Genomic DNA, 21,589 nt, shown 5'->3' on the forward strand with positions numbered 1-21,589 from the left:
ACAGTCATGATAAGGAAAGCTGCCGTTGAGCACCAAGGGAGAACTTTTTCCACTGAATCAGATCATTGAAAACGTGCTACGTTTCCCTAGTAAACTTTAAGCTGAAGTGGTAAGTAGTGTTCATCTTTTAAGCAGCAATATTTGCTTCATATCACCTGTGAAACACTGCTGTCAGTGAGAAACTCAGGCAGGCGCGCTTTAATCTGCCGGGGCAGATCAGGCTCCCGCTGGTTGGAATCAAAGGTCGTTATGAGCAGTGAAAAAATTATTTGTCACGAATGATGTATTTTAAACAAAGTAGTTCATATTTATTATTTTGTGTCTGTCCTTTCTTCTTCTCCAGACCATGACTGTTACAGGAATGAATTTCATTTGTTTATTTAACTCGGGTATTTTCGAGTTGCTTTTATAAAAAAGAAGTAACTATACACGCCGTCTCAAAAGCTGTTTCTAACGGAACGAACGCGGGGCTGCTCGGGATTTCAGCGCAGTCGCGTTTCATGCGCTCTGCAGAACTTGGGGTTGCACTTGACGTTCGAAGGGGGGCTCTCGGGGGCTGCCCTCGCTCACAAATGGCAGCGGAGGCGTCTGCAAGGCAGCTGTAAGCTGCTCGGGAGGCTGGCGGGCGGCGGGGCAGCGCGGCGGATCGACCGCCGGGAGCGGGAGCGGGCTCGGGCACGGCCCCCGCCCCGAACAACTTCTTGTAAATAACGTTTTCTGGCGGCGAGCGCCCGGGGCGGGGACGGCAGAGCCCCGGGGCCGCCCCAGCGGCAGCGCCAGCCGAGGAGAAAGTTTGTCCGGTCCCAAGAGGCGGCGGGCGGGACCCGCTCCCCGGCAGCGCCGCCTCCGGCGGCACCCGGGCGCGGCGCGGGCAGCGCGGCCCCGCCGCGGCCTCCCCCGGCCCCGCCGCAGCGCCGCGCCCGCCCCCGCCCCCGCCCCGCTCCCGCGCGCCCCCAGCGGCCCGGCGGGCGCCGCGGCGGCGGAGGGAGGGGCCGGGGGGGAGCCCCAGCGCCGGGCCCCCGCCCTCCGGCGCGCGTCACGTGGGGCGGCGGCGGCCAATGGCGAAGCGAGCTGCGGCTGGCGGCCGCCATTGCTGTCAGAGTGGAGAGAGGCAGAGGCGAGTGTGTGAGGAGGAGCGGGTGAGCGGGGCCGCTGGGCGGGCAGCGCCAGGCGGAGGGGGGCGAGGACGGGCAGGGACAGTGCTCCCTCTCTGGGCCGGGGCTGCCGCCCGCCGCCCGCAGCACCGGGAGCCCCGCACGGAGCGTAAACAAGGCGGCGGCGGCGGCAGGAGGAGGAGGAGGAAAACACCATCCACCCACAGCCAGCGGCGGCAGCAGCGAGGGGCGGCCGGGCGGGGAGGGGAGGGGACACGGCCTCCGCCGGCACGCGAGACAGCGCCCCCCGCCCGCCGCCGCCGCCACTGCCCGGGGCCGGGGCCGGGACCCTCCCCCGCCCCGCCCGGCCCGTGTCCCGCAGGGGCCGCCGCCGGGCCGCGGGAGGAGACCCGCTCCTCTCCTTCCCCTCCGCCCTTCGCCGCAACGTGTGCCCTGCCCGGGGGGGGGCCAGACCTGGACGCGGAAGGAGGGCCCCGGGCCCCCCCCCCTTCTTCTCTTCGCCCCGGCGGTGCTGAGGCGGCCTGGAGGACCGGAGGAGGCTTCCCCGCCGCTGCCTGCTGAGGCGCTTGGACCCAGACCCCCCCCGCGCCCCGCCGGAGAGGGCCCCCGCCGGACCGGGCCGCGCAGCCTGAGGACTCCCCGGCCGGGGACGGGTGGAGAGGATCGCGCCCGCCCCGTCTTCGGCGCCCGCCCGGCGGCCGGGCCGCCCCCCCCCGCCCGCGGCGCGCCCCCTGCCGGCCGCGCTCCCCCGGGCCGCCCGCGGCGAGGGGCCGGACGGCGGCTGCCGCCCCGGCCAGCGGAGGCGCGGGCCGCAGCGAGGAGTGCCGGCTGCTTCTCCCCCCCCGCCGGGCCCGTCTCCTCAGACATGCCCCGCTCTGGCGGCCGGGCTCGCCGAGGATCATGACTGCAGCGGCGAACTGGGTGGCGAACGGGGCCAGCCTGGAGGACTGTCACTCCAACCTCTTCTCGCTGGTGAGTGCCCGGGGGAGGGGGGAACGGAGGCGTCAACGGGCGCTCCGCCGCGCAGCGAGTTTGCCGGGTGGGTGCAGCTGCCGGGGGCTTTATAGTCGGGGCCCGTGGGGCTGCTCCTCCGCTGGCCCCTCCCCCGGCCCGGCTCCCCGTGTTTATTTTGCTCTTTAACGTGGTTTGCTGCGAGTGCGTGTGCTGCTCTGGCAGCTGCGCTCCTCCGAATGGGAGAGCGTAGAGGCAACGGATTGTGTGTCCCCTGCCCGCGCTGCCTGCATGTGCGACCATCTTCTCTGGTAAACACTCTTTTCTCCCCGCCTCCCTTGGCACTCCGTGCCCTGTGTGCTTTGTGCCTACCAAACTGGGGGGTTTTTCTCTCCTTTCACAATGACAAACGCCATTTCAGCAGCAGCGAACAGTCATGTACTGTGATTGTTTGTCGGACTTAACGCTCTGGGCTCTTGTGACTACATGTCAGCTGTTGTTACAGCGTGGTCTCCTCTTTGCATAGATCGTGCTTGGGGGCAAGAGGTAAAAAAAAAACCCAAACCTTTTCATTTTTTTCTTCTCCGAAGACAAACAGTGGCTGAAAATGTAGTATGCTGGATAGCTTGTTTGCATAGATGCTGTCTATCCATCTTACTGGTAATCGACAACTTCCTACTCGTGTTGCATGGTTTAATGTTGCAGAAATGACGGTATCAATTTTGGCTAGCTACAGACTTGTAATTTAAATTTAAAACAAGAAAACAATTTGTGTCTGTGTAAGGGCAAAGTCATTTGCAAATACCTTGCTTTATTTTACCTGACACATACAGAAACATTATCCCTTGTGGCTGGGCAACAGCAGAGTGAGCGAGAGGACTATTTGATCATCAGGAGCCTTCTGGTGCTACCAGGGATAATGTCGGAGGGAAGGAGGGACTTTCTTAGTGCGTGGTGCAGCTAAAACGAAAACTTGTGATGCAAGTTTGGGGATAGCATGTGTGAAAGATTTCTGGTAGGTACCCCCTCCCTGCATCAGAGCTCTGCCAAAGTTGGAGGTGGGTGCACAGGTTGTTCTTTTTCTAATAGAGAGAAAGAGATTGTTGTTAGATCTCTTATAGGGATTAAAGGGAAAAAAGAAAATTGATTAAAAATGCAAACGATCAAGCTCTTTGTTTTATGTTTTGTACCTGCTCTATGTTCGTTATTTTGCCTCTGGTTATTTTTTCAGTGTGTGTATGTATGGTTTTTATTTTGCTCATACCTATTAAGAATCTGGGACGAGAGCCGTAGTCACTTATGCTGCTAGGAAACTCGCCCAGAGATTCTTCCGTGAGAATAAATGCTATTCTTACTTTGGCTTTTTATTGAACTGTTACGTTATATAAGTTTGCATCTATGCTTCTGTTTGATAACACTTTCTGATATTTATAAATATATAGCAGTGCTATATGTATCAAGATGCACGAATTGTTATGCTGATTTTGAATACATTGCTCTTACCCAGTAGGAAAAATAAAACAGTAAGCATGAGGGAGACAATTGTATCTGATTGCAAGAGCAGGGTAGTGAATGATTTGTCCTTTACAGAAAGAGAGTTGTGAAGTCCCCATTTATTAATGGAGAATTGAGTAGCGTGTTTTTGAGAAGCGTAACTTTTCCTGTAGTTGTAATCTGCAAATCTGTCACTGGTAAAAATAATTGTTGGCATGCAATTAGCAAAAATTATAAAGTGAAGTTATTTCGTAGTTACTGTGGTTTGGTCTCCCCCCCACCCCCCTTACTAGAGTAGGGAAATGTTAAATTTTAAATAGGTGTGTAATATCATTGAAATAAGTTTAGCAAAATTCTTTTGCAAGTGGGTTTAACAATAATAATGAGTTTAATGTGCAACCCTTTAATCTCCCGTGTAATTTTGTGGGAGCTATCCATTCCTTTAATGTGGTGCTATATATGAAACTGTAATGATTTTATTGTTTTCTGGCTCTACTTGAAAAAAAAAAATCCAATAAAGTAGTATTTTTCTTAAATATAGCATATATACAAACACACAGTAACTATAAGGGTGATTTATTTTAAATTGCGTTAGTATTTGTTAGGATTTATGTATCGGTGAAAGATATTGAGAAAGGAAATACTGACTGGAAATATGTGGCCAGCACCATTGACCCTTTAACCTCAAATTGTCATATTCATTTCAAAATTTATGAAGTGTTAAAGCTACAGTAATCTGGATTACTAATTAGAGAAACTTTTGCTAATCATTTACTTTTTCAGTGCAACAGAACAAAAACGCACAAAATAAATCAACTGTTGATGGGAATTCATTCCTTCTTTAGGAGTGAGGTGGATTACAGATCTTTTTTAAACTGATTCTGCTATTAGAAGTTGAAAATTTTTTTTTTTTTTATCGCAGGCTTTGTGTTGGGTGTGAATCAAAAAGAAATATTCTTGACTGGAGAATTACAGTTCTGTGATAGTTATACTCTATTGTGATTCTGTTTATGTTTAAATAATATTTCTTCCCACAAACATTTGTTTTGTTTAAGAAAGAATGCTATCTCCCCACCCCAGAGAAGCCAGAGCTCTGTGGTGAGTCTGTCTGGTTGCTGTAGTAGATTCGGGTTGGTTTAATAGTTCATGATTTCCAGCTTATTTTTCTGTCGACTGTAGACAGCCTTCAGAGAGAGGTTAGGTCCTACTGTTTCTTCTGAATCTTTTTGCGGAAAATATTTTCTGAAAGCTTTTTAGTAACTGATTCTCTTTTATCAGTGATGCCCAGAAAGTATAGAGGCCCTTAGGGTTCTTAGCTCAAAATATTTCGCGTGAGGGGAAGGCACAGCCTTAAGGTTTTAAAGTTAGCTTTGAATGCCCAGATGCTGAGTGTGATCTCAGGCTTGCACAGTTGGGTTTCATGAAGTGCCTCAAAGGGCTGTTGTCTGTAGTGTGGATCGCTCTATAATGAAGCGGGAATCCAGTGCCGTTCTAGAAAACGGGTTAATGTTTGTGTGCTCTGTCAGGCAAAAAAACCCGCAAACAACCTACACAAAGCAATCTAGAATTTTACTCTAAATGTAAAGCATTTCTTAGTAAGATGATATAAAGGCCGGTTTGCATATTTGTCATCAGAATACACCCCAGATATAAACTTGTTTGTACTGGCATACGCAGCAGATTAATAGGCTTGCTCATTAAAAACACACTTTCTGTCTGAAATTGCTGTGTTTCTAGCACAGCGGTAGAAGAAATGATACTTACCCTAACTCTGTTTTTGCAGTAGTCAAAATGTCTGCTGCTGCTTCTGAAAAAGAATGTCTGTTTATCAAAACAGTATTTAATAAGCAATTGTTATGGGCCAGTTTATTTAAATACTAATTAGGAGTTGTCTAATAACTATTTGGAGACAGAATGTTCTGAGGTAATATGCTTTGTGTTAAAACTTCAGACCAAGCTGGCAAACAGTCTTTCTATGAATAATCCTTAATCATAAAAGTAGTCTTACTGAACTGAATTTGATTTTTCCTGTGAGTAAGGGTTAATCATATGACGGTGAGGGCTTGCATGAAATACGAAGATGTTTCCTCAGCCGTCTGGCTTAGCTGCCGTGGTGGATCCAAAGGCACAAGTCAGCCTCTGAAAATTGGGATGAAGTTGCATAACTGGAAAAAGAGTGCCGCGAAGGGTGTCAGGAATGACCTAAAATTGGGAGTAGCTTTCATGTAGTGAAAGATGAGATACTGCAGGAGTAGGAGTCTTCAGCCTGGAAAAGACAGGATTGTGTTCTTGGAAAGTGAGACCTATTTATAGAGGACGTTATAGAAGCTGGTATGGAGGATGTCGTGAGTACTTGTTTAAGTGCATTCTTACCGAAACCTGCTGCTAGAAAGGTCCGGTTAGTAGGATTTGTGTCTTTGTTCCAGTTAATGTTCAAAGGCAAATTTATAAACTGTAAAGGTCATTGCTGCTGTTACTTTTTTCAGTTCACAAACAGGAGCAGAAGTTACTGCCTTCCATCAATGAGTTTTGTTGCCATTTTTCATAGCGAAACTGAAAGGAGTCAAGGAAATCTGAGATGGCATTTGAATTATTTTCTTAAAGGTTTTTCATGGCATCAGAAAGCGAAGATTTCAGGAAAGCAAGCGTTACTGGTGAGGTTCTCTTGGTGTTGCGTAATTGTCAGTAAAGGACTTAATAGTAAATGGTTGATTGCCCAACCAAATCCGTAAGTAGTAGTAAATTAACCGGTAGTCATTCTTGCTTATTGTGTTACCATAAATGCAGTGCTCCAAGCAGTAGGCTGTTATTTTGGTATGCGGGATGTTACATCACTACACGGTAGATATCTTCCTTGTTGGAAATTTTATGTAGGTGTGAATTTACATGTGTATATATATATTTAAGAAATGGAATTAACCTCTCAAGTTTTCCAAAAGTATTTGATTCTTTAGTTATCTTTATCCTGAATTTTATTAGGTAACAAGACAGAAGTAGAAAAATTACATTGGAAAGCTTGCTCACTTCCTGCTAATAAAAGATGATTTCAGGTTTTAAATCACATCAGTGGTAGACTTTTATTAAGTCCTGTCAGAGTATTCAACAGTTTAATGGTGTCTACTAGGGTGTGAGTTTGAAGAAAGTAGACCCAGATTTGCAAGGAGGTTGGGATGGAGCGACATTCAGTTAGCTTGCCCGGCTTTGGGAGCCGAATTAATGAGCCTGTGTTAGGTAACTACCCTCTTCCGAATGTCGTACAAAGAAAATCGGGTGCGCAGGAGCGACATTTGCAGGCTGAAGAATCCCAAGCTAGCCGCTAGGAAATATTTGAGTGAGGTTTTCTTGGATGCCGATTATCTTCTGAACGTGCGCACGTACTGGGGCTGTGAATCCTTCTCCAGTGACTGTGTTCTGATTTTGGTGACAACGCGGGTCCTTTGGTGAGATGGCTATTGCGAACATCAACGTGATTAAGAAAATACTCAAATATTAGGCTGATGTATTAAAAAAAAAATCCTAGGTAACTGCATCTTAAGAGTCATAATTTTCACTTGCTGTAATACTCTCTGAAAAATACATATTTCTGGATTTTTCTACGTAATTAGTGCAGTATTGACATCATAACCCCAGTTCTCAAAACCCCCTAGATTCATTTGATCTTGAATTCTTTTCCCCTTCTGCTTCTGAGAGCACTTCCTCAGGTGAAAGAGAGTAGAGAAGGAACTCTCTTATCTTATATGTAGACCTTTCTTCTATTATTTTCCTTCTTGACAATGCAATTCTTTTGAAAAAATCTAAAGGAACTGAAATTTTTGAACTTCAGTGGAAAAAAAAAAATTGTGCTGCGTATGAGATATCTCTGCTGAGTGTGTTAACTTGATTAACTTTGGTCACTGGATGAAGAAGGAATTTTTATGGATTTTGTTTTCATTTTTTAATCTCTATTCAAACATGTTAGGCCTTGGTAAAGGTGCCTGTGTGTGCGGATGCACTGCTTTTTAAATACCTAAAAATATCGGTGTTCCTGGAACGTTATACTTTGTATTAAGTTGAACATCTATGTGTGTTTGAAGCTTTCTGTTTACTGGACAAGAACGCTTAACCTGTCGTTTCCAGTTTTCCTTGATCACTATAGGGAATTACACCCACCCCCCGTCTTCACTTTGACATCCTTAGTTACGGCAGCATCCTTTTATCGGGGTTTGACTAAAACGTCCCTGCTCATATCAAGAACGCTGCTATAAATTTTCTCTCGCATCCCGTGACTGGGACCATGTTGCGCCTTTCCGCATTCTTTCCTTCTCCTCCTCTGCTGTTACTGCTCCTCAAAGTTACTGTGCTTTCACTTCCAAAGCCTCAAGCCCTATTCCTTCTCTGCCTTTTATTTTTCATTCAGCACTGGCCGACTCCTGACTTTAATACACACCAGGATCATCAAATTATAAATTAGTGGGTTCTTTTGGTTTTTTTTCTAGCTGTTCCTTTGTATTTGTGGAAGGTTACCACTTGATGTCCACAGACTTACTACATTGCTGTCCTACAAACCTTTTTCCTCATCTTGTTTGTGGGATCCTACAGACAACCTAATAACACTGAATAGGTGGTTGGTGTTTTCAGATTGTTGCCTTTAAGGCTGACAAGTATAGTTTTCTGTTTTTCTAAGTCTGTGTGTATTCATTTACTGTTCTGTGGGTGAGCAGTGCACGTTTTTGTGTAGAGTCTAGCACAGTCAGATTTGCAACTTGTTGGTGCCATAGTAACACAAATAATATGAAAAAAATACTGCTCTGACGAGAAGCAAGCTTGTTTTGGTATTATCTTGCCAGTTTTAAAAGTGCACAAGTGTTTTCAACAGAAGATCCCAAATCAAATCCAAAAGATTTGTTTATATGGAATAAGTATTTACATGGGGGCATCCTTTCTCCTCAGAGCAAGCTTTTATCCTGCTTTCATTTTAAGCTCTAAGTATTGCTTTAAGAATAGGTCCTCTTTCCCTGAGTTCCCCGATACTAACTGGTAGTTTCAAAGAGAAACCAGCTAATAAAAATACTCTGCTCTAACAGACCTCAAAATATTACTAAAACATTGTGTTAGATTCCCCCTGTACGCAGTTGTGAAGTATATACCACAGGGATAACAGGCCTGTGATACCAAGAATGACAGCTTGCGTCGTTTCCTGCTGTGGCTTCAGCTAGTTACGCGGTCTTGCGTTAGTATGATCGCTATACGGTAAAACGATAATGACGTCTGAACATAAACCACTTTGGCACCATATAGTAAGTTTAACTTTTCAGATCGGGAGGTTCTTAGCATTTGACTTAGGAAGATGATGCCTGTTTTTTAGTATCTCACAAATCTGAAAGGTTTACGCAGTCTTTCCTTTGGCTTTTGCTGGGAATTTTGATTAATTTTGATAAATCCTGACTCTCGCTTCCTCCCTCAGTCTGTTAAAAAATGTTATTGCTCATTGAGTCACGTGTGGCTTAATTCACTTGCCTGAGCAGAATTGCAATAGTGCATATGGAAATGTGACTTGAGCTTTTAGTGGCATTCTCTCTTTTGTTTCTTTGAGACAGGAAATTTTATTGTGTGTTGCTGTTGTGTAATGTGCCCCAAGGCAATATTTATGTTTATGTGACTAACACAGATGAGCTCAAACATACACAAAGACCTTGTCCCTATACTAAGGAACGTATTTAATCAGCTTATGAAAATGGAGAAAAATGGACAGTCTTCTAAAACTAATTTTTAGTATAAGATATGACATGCTTATTTCTGTATCACTTCTCATTAGGCACTTACCTCTGCTTTCTTCAGTCAGGCAGTGTTGCAGTGTAGCGTACTATTCTTGTTTATGAAAAGAAAATAATACTAATTACAGAATAGAAGGTGGGTTTTTTTCTCTCATTTTTCTCCCTCCCCCTTCACTCTTCTTCCACGCCTTGGTGACCCCAAAAGGATTCATAAGCTTACATTTAAGCCTGGATCAGGCAACTGACCCAGTGAGAAACTTCTCCCCTTCTCACTCCCTGGCCAGCTCTGCGTACCTCTTATTCCTCTCTCTCCCCACCAAGTTTTGGCAGCAGCACGGATTGAAGCAAGATCAAAGTGGCGGAGTAACCACAATCTGTGTCTTAGAGAAGGGAATTTAAAGCTTGTTCAGTAAAACTTTATTTAATTCATCTTTTAGTTTTAAAAGAGCTATGCTGTGGTCAGTGCCTTGTTGTTGCCTTACAGCTCCATGTTTGCCCATAAAATACAATATTTTGTGAGAACAGAGGATTGAAAACAAAATTTAGAGGAAAACTGTTCTGTACCCATGGACCAGGCATTGGCAACCTTCTGGTTTTTGGTAATGATGCATTGACAGCTAACAGCTATGAGACATAAGTTTCAAAATGTATTGGTTTGTTACAGTATAAAACCATGACTCTTTTTTTTTTTTTTCGTATTGGAGTCTCTGGTTTACTAGGAAGTTTTCATATCTAGTGTAGTGTATCTGCAATCTCTTAGTGTCACGTTTTTGTGAATCTCAGTTTGTGCATGTCCAGAGCATTACTGAATTAGTAGGCGGTTTTGGATGAGTTATAAAATCCATTCCAGGAACATCTTGTAGTGACTGTGTCAAGTATTTTTATAAAAAAATAATTTATTTGCTGACAGAATAGGTTAATTGGTTAAATTATTCTGAATTTGCTGGTTTCATTTTTAGCCCAGTATTTCTGGTTATTTAATTTTGTATGTGTATTTTAATAAAATTACGAGTTGAATTCTCTGTGAATTTCCAGAATTTCCTTCTGGCAGGAGTTGCTGGATTCTTGTCTTTGCAGGAATGACAGTAAGCAAGCTGGCAAAATGAATCTACATGACCAGTCATGTAGTGGATTTATTTACTTCTTTCTATATTAAGGAAGATTCATATGAAATTCTTGAGGTTTTTTAAAGGGCTGAGGGATTTTGACAGACTGCCTAACAATGTGAGCTTTATTTGATGTCACTGGTCAAGACAACGTTGATGTTAAAGGACCAGGGCTGTCTGATGGTATTTTTGTGCTGTTACTACCTTCCTAGCCTGGAGCCAGGAATCTGCGCCAGGGTCCATTTGGGCGGGCAGCGTAGTTTGCTTCGCGGCTCAGTGACGGACACATGCGTAAAACGACTGTGTGAACGGTGGTTAGTATTCACTAGGCAGTTCTGCTTAGATGTGGTGTGCAAAAATGTTCTAGTTCTGAGCTCTTAAATACAGGTTTTTTGTATAAAGGAAGAAAAGGAACTGCATTCTTTAACTCAGTGTGCCAAAGTTTACTCTGCTCGGGTTGTTACTTCCTCCAGCCCGCCCCCCCCCTTTTTTTTTTTTCCTGCCCATATGTCAGATTACTTGGTTTGGGAAACATCTGATATTCCATTGTATGACTCTGATGTTTGACGTTTCCTTCCTCCTTCAGTTAAAAAAAAAAAAAAAAAAAGAAAATAAGTTAAAGTTGGGGGAAGAGAGAAGATTCCTTCATTTACTTGCAGATTTGCTTTTGACATGTTTTTTCATGTGTTGGACTACTAGGGGATTTTTTTTTTTTAATTTGGAAAATGGGCAGTTAGTTCTGATTCTGTCTTTTTGAAGGGGACTTGCAAACCTAATCATTCACCCTGTTTTAGAATGAGGGAGGGATTCTTTGGCTAGCAAGTCGCACATTTGTTTGCTTTCTTTTGTGTGCTATCTGAAATGTGCAGCGGTAGTTTTCATTTTATTATCTGTTCTCAACCACCTACTCAGAAGTTAAAATACAATTGATTCCCTTTTGTAAAGAAACTGGCTGAAGTGTCACGGAACTCAGAGGTACCTTTAGCGTGCTCTGTAAAATAGTGTCTGTAACCTGACCTGGAGGGTAGTTCGCTACCTAAACCTGGGTTTGTTAAAATGAAAAGAATGTATCCAATTCCTTCTGTCTTTTGTCTTGGAGATGGCGTTTTGCTTCCAGGCATTGTATGCTTCCATGGCATACAGCCTCCACTGGTATACATTCAGTTCTGACATGGGTAAACTTCATTCCGCTTCTTCCCCTCTTCCCCATAAAAATGCCCAAGGCAAATCAAAACCCACCACGTCTTGTTTTTAAATGCTTTTGTCTGTCTTGGCTTTACTGGGTGGGTATGTTCTCCAAGTACATGGATAGGGCTTGCGCAGTAGCATCTTCTGAATGAAACCTCGATGCCTACCTGTTCAGTACCTGTTTTGTTGTTCAGATGAGCTTTTCCCTTTCCCTTTCTCATGCTTGGTGGTGAGACTCTAGCACGACAGCTTCCCATTTCATGTGTCTGTGTTGGTGCAAAAGCCACTAAGTACAAGTGTGTGGAAGTGCGTACCTATGTGAGTTTGAATCACGTGCTGACCTGAGAAGATGTTGCTGCCATCTTTCAGGTTTCTTATATTTTTATCTTGAATATTTTTGATTTGAAAGCCTATTCTCCAGTCATGGCTGAATCTCAGCCCTTTGGCTCCCAGCCATGCTTATCACGTTATCCTTCTACATCTCTGTCTGATGAACTTAGCTTCAGCCTTCGCAGTGGAAGAGAGCTGACGAGCCAGCCGCCGGTTTGGAACCGTGTACTGAGATTTGCAGAGTCTGTTAAGGGACTGGAGATTTGCTAGCCAAAGCCATTCCCCGAAGGTGAAAGATGTTGATGTAACTCAAAGGTCTTCTCTCAAAATTCCCTTCTTTTTTTTTTTTGTTGTTTTTTTATAATGAATTTTTGTAAGAGTTTCTGGAGTTGGTCCTGAATGACCATTACTGTTTTATTGATGGATGTTTGGTACTGACTCGAGGATGGCAGGTCTGAGAGGTATTTTGAGGGTGATCATTGACGCTGCTCCTCATGTGCTGATAAAGATCTCAAGTATGTACCAGTATGGTACCTGGCCAAAGGACACGGCACGGGAACAGCTTTGTGGCCAGTGGTTGTGTCACCTGCAGGATTTAATGAAGTGGTGTGTTGGTGCTTATCAGTTCAACAGCTGGTATGTTGTCAGTGACAGCAACCTGTATTGCATGGCTTTTTGTATTTGGGAAGCCACCTAGAGGCTTGCTATAGCCACTCATGGCGATGCTGCGATTTTTCTGGGAGAAGAATAGGCGGACCCAAAAAATCTGCTGCAAAAGTGCGCTCCCCCCTGTAAACATTAGCAGTTACCTGGAGAAGGATATGAGAGTAGGTCAAGGACATAGTAATACTTCCTTAAATCATCTCCCAGGATCTGTATATATTTGGTTGAGATATTTCTTGAACCAGGTAGATATTTACTAGACAACTTTTAAACTAGTCCCTAAATTTTTATCCTGACACAAAAAGTTCAGCCGTCTCATTTTGGTTTGAGTCTGCATTCTGCTAATTTAATTTGATACTTGGAAGACACAACCAGCAGCCGTTCTCTAGAGACCCTCATAGTTTCCCTCTTTTAGACTGAACAGTCTTAATCCTTGAATGCTTTTTGCTGTATGGAATATATACTTTTTGACCATTCCTGTAATTTTTCTGTTTTCCTTACTTTTTGATCTGGCAAAACAAGAGCCGCAGTTAGCGATGAAGGTGCAGAGCTACACGTGAGTCGTGATGCCTTTAACAATTTCTGTGTCACCTTCTGTTTCTTTCATAAGAATTTGTAACATTCGGTTTGGTTTTGCCAACCTGTTTTTGCAATGCACTCTAGGAAGATACTGTTTCTCTTTCAGCATGTCAGCATTAGCTCCTTTTCCTTCCTTCTGCTGTGTTTTATTTCAGTCTTTTACCTTAGTATTTAACCTTGAAATTCTGTGACGGGTGGGGTACATATCAGCAATTTGGGCCCTTTTATCAGATTACTCTTTCTTTTATGCTTGCCACTCAAAATTTCTTTGTTGGTAGCTTCTGCATCTGCCAGAACTGTTGGAATTCAAGCATTAATATTGGAGTCCTTTTATATTTTCCACTGGGAAAGATGGTACTTAGTTGCCACCTCAGATTTCTTTTGAGACTAGTCTGACTTTTGTTTCTTTGAAGCGATCTGTTAATCTTCCTGGCTGCCTCCTCTCCCACATAGGCAGAAATCACACAGACATCTAGGAGAGAGAGGAAAAAGTACCTCATTTCTGTCAGTACTGTTTACTTTTTAGGCATAACAGCTCATGCTATTAGTTTGTGGCTTTTAATAATGGTATATGTGGACTCAATTATTTTAGAAGTATCTTGGTTTTCTGGTCCTCGGTACTGTGATATAGTATCTCAAAAGTCCCCAGGTACAGAAGTCCATCAGGAAGATATCTGATAATAGGATTTTGGTTACAGCTAAATCCTTGCCTGAGACTTGGCAAAGATAAAAGATGACATACAAAAGCCCTGACACTGTTGTTTGTCACAAACAGCTCTGAGGTAGTAGCATTTAGATAATCTGTTCCAGGGGGTCCGAAGGAAGAGGACAGCATGGTATGGAGTGAAGATTTATCCAGCAGAAAGCCGTTTTGGGCACCCATGCTGCATGCAGTGGTGTGCTCAGTTTCTTGCTGGTTTTAAGAGCAAATGAACAACAACAAAGAAAAAGGTAATTTTTTTTTCATCCTTCATTTTTAAAAGATTGCTAGTGGCTGTCCTTTATCCTTTTTTTCCAGCCACTTGACTCTGTGCTTATACAGGGAAAGGATTAAGGTCAAACATGTCATTCTGCTGTTGATGAGTTGCATATTAAGAAGAATGATGCTCAACTCAGCTGATCGTTCAGCTCTTTGAAGAACTAAGCATGGCACAGTTTTCCTGTTGGCCATCTGAGTCCCATCTCAGAATTACATTTTTTTAATGTGTTGTGTTTTTTCCATTCTTGAATTCAAAGTACGAAAAGGTTTGAAGGACTTTGTTTATGCAGTTATCGCAACGCTTGTCTGCCAGTCGCTTTGCCTGACAGAAATGTCACGTTGAAGCTGAGCCACGGCTCGTTCAGCGTACGGCGAGGCCTCTCTCCGCTGCCATATGGTTCTCCCTTTTTAAGGGACAGACGGGATAGGCCCTGAGGGAAGGGAACACAAACCATTCCCCCCTTTTTTTAAGTGGATAGGATAAAGAGGGGAATGTTATTCTGTAGTTTAGTAAATGATCTGATTTTGGGAGACTACACAGGGTTGGGTTGGTTGGTTTGTTTTGGTTTTTTAAACCAAGAGAGTTATAGACCCAGGAGTAAAAGATAAGAGTGAGTGTCTGTGTACAGGTGCTTGCTCTGCTTCTTCAGTCTCACCGTAGAAAGCTGTGCTATCCAAACAGGAATCTTTCTCAGAGTGTAGAAATAAAATATAGCTATGAAGAAAATACTTTTTTTTTTTTTTAGTTAAGCGGTCTCCTCTGTTCCTTGATGTGTTTTTTTTTTTTTCTTGCCTCTGTTCTTTCAACTCACTTGACAGGGCCTTACGTAGATGTTACTAAATATTTTATTTCGGTGGGAGTGGGGGACAAGAGTTCTTGTCAGCCTGTGCGTCTGCCTCCCCCATGAGCACACATCGTTACAGAGTATTTTGCAGTCCTCCTGTCTCCATCCTTTTGTCCTTCCTAGCGAGGTGTATCAAGATGACATAATTTTTATCTGGTATTTAAATGTCCTGAGTAGAGTGTGAAATGCTATTTTGTTGCTGTGTGAGGATGATGTAGTGAAATGAAACACTGTAACCAAAACAGATGGTGCTAATCTTGACTCTGTCTGCAAGATCTTATAGCATTTAATTAAAATGGTGGTGTAATTCCCATGACACCTTTAACTACAGTTTAAATTCTTGGACTATGAACTAAGGGCTTTCTTATGCAGATTTTTACTCATGTGAGTAGTCCTTAGTATGAGTCTCTAGTGGCTTCAGAGTAGCTACTTACTTGAACGAAGCTCTCTAAGATGAGACTCCAATAAAACTGTCATATACATGGCATTTACATTTTTTTATGTTCTAATTTGAAGCATCAATTGTAGACTAAAGAAGGACATTTATCAACTACAGTATCCTACATGGAAGCAAAAAAAAAAAAAAAAAAAAATCTAGATTAGAGAGATTGTTTAGATTGTGCCTAACTTCAGAGGCTGGTAAATGACAGCGTTTTAAGATATCCCGGGCAACTTAACATCTTCCCCTGGGTTAGAAAGACATATGATGAAAGCTGCTTCATTTTTATATTCCCTTTGGTTAACTGAAACTTGTTTGTAGAAGTACCTGGCTTAAGTGATGCGGTGTGGTTTGGTTTTTTACATTACTTGCTTCTTTTCTTAAGAGAATTAGAGAAACTTAAGTTTGAAGCATTGTGCAGACCTGAAATTGTCAGAGTAGCACCTTTTGGACAGGCAATTGGGAAGCACTCTTATACCTGGCTTTTGTTTTGTTTCAGGTAGGAGAACTAAGAAAGATAAATGACCGGAACAATGCCACGCTGAAAGTCTTTGAGAAAGTCAGGGTTGGAGCTGAGGGCCTGTGTGATGGATATCTAGTTCTTTTGCTCATAAGATCCTTCACGCCTTTTCTGTAGGTCTTTGCCTCCTTTTCAAGCATATCCTTCCGATTTTGGAAGTACTGGGGAACTGATTTTCTACGCTGAGGCCTGAATCTGCCTTAGCTTTTTCTCACCTTTCTGTACTGTATGAAGCAGAAAATAACGCGATTATGTAATTTTAGCCATTCTTTTTGATGTAGAGAAGTACAATAATACAGAAATAACTCTGCTTGACACTTGGGGTGGCCAAATACAAGAATTTCTCACACTTTTGATGCTCTGCCTTTTTCTGTTTCTGCTGTGTCTGTATTCTTGTGTAATCTCTCCAAGGGAGCTTTGTGGATTAAAATGGGTGGAATTACTCAAGTCTTCTGGAGAAGTTAATTTAGAATTGCTCTGTCCGTTTCCTGTACAACGTATATGGTACAAAAAGCATTTGATGGAGATGAAGAGAAAAAAAAAGAGGAGGTGGAAGATGTGTTTTGTTTGTGTTCCATCTGTGAGGACTGCAGAAGAGGAAAATAGTCACAGTGGCTACACAGCACTAATTAAATCTTTAGGGTTGCTGGTAGGATGCCAGAAGCAAGTTGTGCAGTGTGAAATGTTACTGGGGAATTGTGATTTTTAGCAGCCTAAGCTCTGCCAATCTGAATGGAGCGCTGTGAGATCAGCAGAAGACCCTTCCTGCCTGTCTATTATTCTAATTTAAGCTGGGGCGGGGGGGAAGAAGAATCAGAGCTTAGGTTTTATCTCTACTAGGAATTTACAGTTCTGGATGCTGTCCTGGAGTTAAAATGGCTACAGCCCTCAGCTGGTGCAGATAGATGGGAAGGTGTCTGTATTTAGGGCAGCAGACTAATGGTTGTAAGAGAAATTGCTAATGTGCTTTCTCCGTGTCTTCTGCTTGCTTATGTGTACAGGGGATATCAGAGGTTTGAATACTCTTTGTTGGTTTTTTTTTTAAGCCGTTTCACCCTGCAGAGTGTAGCGGGTAAGACAGTCACCTAGGAGGAGGGAAACCTGTGTTTGCGCTCCTTTTCAAAGGACTATGTATGACATTCTTTCTATGGCCATGTTTCTGAAGGAAAGCATTGTCATGGCTGTGTTTTCATTAATGCCTGTTTCTTTGGTATGGTTTGGGTGTGCTTGGATGCCTACGTGGAATTTTGGGTTTGAACGCGCCCTTCTACCCTGATGACTGCTTTTGGATACGTCGGAAACAGATCTTTTTGTGTCTTGGCAATTTTACTGTAAAAAGTTGAATGTTAGTAAAGATTTTTGGGTATTACTGTTAGACATAGAGATCAGATTTCTCCATTTTCTTGCAGACTTGGCCGAGTGCATTTAGAGCAGGCGTCTTACAAACACTTTATTCTGTGTCCAATTGCAGTTAACTGAATTTAGAAAAAAAAATTTAAAAAAAAGCCCCTGTTATCTGAGAAGTCGAACCCTTAACAGCACAGTCCTCCAAAACATACGTTCCTTTATAAACCAAAGCAAAAAGTCTCTTGCATAATGCATGATTTACTAACAATGTTGGTTAATAGTAAGTATTTGTAAGTTCCTTTATTGTCAGCCTTTTTAGTGCTAAGAACATTGTAGCAACCATAATAAGCCAAGACTACGCATATGGGAAAAGATGCAAGAAACACAATAGATTACATCACCTGGCAAGACTTTTGCTTTGTTCTGCCTTCATTTCTGACCGGTTGTGAGTTAAACAGCATGTCCACGGTTTTGTCCTCAGGTTGGCAATCTTGGTTTCTGTCTCCGTGAATACTTCAGGCTGCTCTAAAACCAGCAGTCTTACTAAAAGGAGCAGCTCTGTCCCCCCCGACCTGCTTTGCTGTCCTCTTACTGGTACAAGCATCTCTGTGGCTATTTAATGAATCGGGTATGGGGACTGATCTGAGTAGAGGAAAAAACCGTTTAATATAATACTTGCGATTTTTAGTCAGTTCACCTCAGTATGAATCTATGCAAACAGCAGCACCGCCGGAAAGCAGAAGTGATGGTGAAGTCAGGAGCAGATGACTGATGCCGGGAAGGCGGGCCAGTCCAGGGCTGCCTTTGGCACCAGTGCTTGCTTGTGTTGGTTTAAAGTGTACACTAACAACAGCCTCTGTGCGCAGTTTAATGTTCTATTTTATCTGATTGGAGCTGTCACTGAAAGGGGAGATCCCACCCCGCTGCTGCTCTCCGCTGTGCGTTCTCCCTCCTGCTCTTCTGTCTGCTCTAGTGATTCTGTGGCTGGAGGGTAAGCTGTCAGTGTGCTGATCTGGTAAACGCTTTTCTTTCTTTTTGTTTCTCATCTTTAAATTGGTGAACTGATTCCATTCACCCAATGACTTCATGATCACTAGATCTGATGTCAGATTGGGAGATGGAAATGCGTGGCTGGGGATGAGGAAGAGGCTGCCATTTTGGTAGCAGCCCGTGCTTGCTGCTGATTAAACACAAATGAAACCACGTTTACTTCTTCAATACAGTCATCAGAACCACAGGCCATTGGCTGTCTTGTCTGTAAAAACCCTGCTGCAGATTGAGGCCTTTTAAAACTAGCAATGTTTGTTTGTTTAAATAAATTAATTTAAAAAGAACTCCATGTGGAGGCAGATATTCTCCCTATAGTGTGTTAAATACTTTACGCAAAACGTCTGTAGAGGCGTAGAATATAGGTAAGTGTTCCTGGTGCAATCTCCTCTCGTGTACTACTTCTGGATTCAGATGTTATTTTGAGTTCAGTTTTAATTAACATGAGGACAAACTCTAGAAGTTCTGAGGGATTAGTATTGATGCTTACCTATTAAAAATTTAAACAGAAACAGACATAAAAATAAACGCACTGAACCTCATCTTTGCAACTTTGACTGGGAAATGATGTGTGTGATCTCATTTTATGCTGCTACTAAGTCCAAAACCCCCAATACTTGTCTCTTCCTTTTCTTGGGAGTCATCATCTGCGTGGGTGGTCACTACTCATCCTGGTTGGCTCTAGTAGTTTGTCATTCCTCACAGTCTGTGGAATTAGACACTCCAGAAGTTTGTTAGGGTAGAATTAAATTGGATGCAGCTCTGATTTCTCTATGCTTTTCTTGACTATATTTCATTTGTAATACGGTTGGGATGTTACGGGTTGATACCTCTGAGCTGCCAGAAAGCTGCAAGAGCTTGTCTGCTGTTTCAAACAGCTCTAGTTATTGCTGTGTTGAGTTACTATCTCTAGTTACTGCTGTGTTGATCAAGTGAGTGGTGCTGTTGAGTAACCTTCTTTGTTCCATTGGGTTTTTTGGTTTTTGTTTTTGTCATCCTCCTTTTCCCTGTTCTTTGTGACTTACCGGACGTTCCTAGTTGATGATGACGTAAACATTGAACGTGATTTTTTTTGTAGGTTGCCTGTGCTGGCGCTAATCTTTGGTGTTTTGTGATTTGTAGTCATATTCATTATACTATTTCAGAAACTGAGCACGGTCCTTTTCCAGGTTAGAGATCCATGTAGAACAGATGTAGATGTTTTGGAGGAGCGTGTGTAAGTACTTTCTCTTAAAATATTATGTAATGTGTAAGGTATTCCAGCTCTACACTGCACCCTACTGTGAAAAAATAATTTTTGTCCTTCCCTTTTGCCTCTTCTTCCTGCGCTCCCGTGCCCTCTTTTGTGCCGGGAATACGGCACATACGCTGTGCATCTGGGCCAGTCTGGATTGTCCTTTCGGATTTGCCTTTCTGTAGTTCCCCAACACTTGGCATGGATGATCAGCATTTCTGTCTGAGTGCAAAAGCAGTACTGCTGGCTGTAGAAAGTCTTCAGCAGGGATAATCCAGTACTGTCTGCGATTTCACCACCATTGGTATCCTGCTGACGTGATACAGGACGGTAGCGTCGCTTCCGCAATGTGGAGCTGAAGATGGCTGGTGCTTTAGGGGCATGCAAAAAAATAAAAACAATTTCACTGCTGTTGAGTGTTTTGTCAGATTTTTCCCCTTCCCAGCGGAGGTCAGCTACTGTATTCCTGTGTGCCTGGTGAGGCCTTCTCAGAGGAAAATGAAACGGGCAACAGTAAACTGCACCTGGGTAATTCGGTGTTTGGGGAAATAGTCCTTGAGACATAGTCACGGGAACTTTAGTCATGGGCCAGAACCCTGCTGTGCTAGGCAGCACACAGGCAGAATGAGGTGAAACTGTTTTAGAAGATATAAGATACAGAAGTATTTTTCGCTTGTGGTGTTGGTATGACGAACGTCACCTTTAGCTCCTCAGCAGTTAACCAGCTAGCTCTTGAACATGTAATAGCCTACTTCCACTTCTTGTGGTGAAGGAAAGTAAATTTTAGAGGTTAAACTTCCAAATGAACTAAGTTTGTGGACTTGAAAAGGGAGATCCTTCTGTATGTGACATGTAGTATGGGTTTTGGAGGAGCAGCGTAGGCCAGTAGGTTAAAGGTCCTCGTGCAGGTGATGAAAATGGGAGGAATATATGATCTGCAAGTCTTTTGTTTTCTTTAGGAGCAAAAATTCACCCTTTTTCTTGTTGATATTTTCTATATGTACTGTCCAGAGAAAGGAAAGGAATGTTTACTGTGTGGATACCGCTTAATTTATTACTTGGCGGGGGTGTGGGGGTTCGGCATTCCCACAGCTAGTGTTTCCACTGCTGCGTCTTTCCTCTGCTGCCGGGCAGTGACTTTGCTTGTCAGAGGTGTAGATGCTGTATTTGAGTTTTTGCAGCGCGTTGCTGTAGACCAGCTGGCTTTTCCTGTACGACCACTTTAGAGCTGAGCACGCCAGCTATTTCTGAGCAGCAAAGTGAAGATGTGAATACTGTAAGTGAAGCAGTAGAGGTAATAACAGCAGAGAGAATGTGGTAACATGGGTTAGGAACTAGAATACAAGCCCACTGTGAACACGGAGTATATACATATACATACCGCTTTTTTTATTTGGTAATGATACTCCCACTAGCAGACTAAAAATCAGGCGAATATTCCCCTGTGTGTCCTGGGCCGGCTCCCAGAGCCAGTGGAGGGTGGAGAGAAAGGAGGACGCAGCAACAGTCATAGGGCAAACTGGGAGTGGAGGAAAAGCGGGAGGGGGGCCCAGGCAGCAGGCTGGGGAGGGGAGGGAGATGTGACGGGGAGGGTGACAGAAGGAGATAAAAAGGTAGCAATCTGGATATTTCAGAGAAGAAGGGAAACTGCATGTGACAGCTGTGAGTATCTGCTATTAAAGGTGAAAAGAGAAACAAAAAATTAGAACCACTGCTCTGCTGACCTGGTTCTAGCTGCCAGCTCTTTCATGGTTTGAGTACTTTGGCGGCTTCTTCCTTGGCAATTGTTTATTCACACTGCTATGCAGTGGGACACCTACATTCCTTCAAATCTTTCAACCTGTGTAGAAGAAAATCTTTCCAAAAGCCTGGAGTAGCCATTTTCCTGTACTTTTTGTTCTTCCCTGATGGTTAATAAGAAAATTCTGCTGGTCAAGAGACAGTAAATGGCAACTTTCCTTGTTCTGTTTTTGTTCATTTGAGCGAAATAAAAATAAAA

General features: G+C 43.5%; 1 protein-coding gene across 1 annotated transcript in view; it reads left to right on the plus strand.

The window, feature by feature from the left end:
• The first annotated feature begins 1,083 nt into the window (after nucleotides 1-1,083).
• Nucleotides 1,084-21,589, plus strand: part of MED13L (mediator complex subunit 13L) — a 206,004-nt gene continuing 185,498 nt past the window's right edge. The window contains exon 1 of the mRNA XM_082325468.1: nucleotides 1,084-2,087. Coding sequence (XP_082181594.1) covers nucleotides 2,016-2,087 — 72 coding nt within the window. The 5' untranslated portion in view covers nucleotides 1,084-2,015. The remainder of the gene's footprint in view (nucleotides 2,088-21,589) is intronic.

This window comes from Platalea leucorodia (assembly GCF_965183815.1).
Source record: "Platalea leucorodia genome assembly, chromosome: 12".
Taxonomy (NCBI): domain Eukaryota; kingdom Metazoa; phylum Chordata; class Aves; order Pelecaniformes; family Threskiornithidae; genus Platalea; species Platalea leucorodia.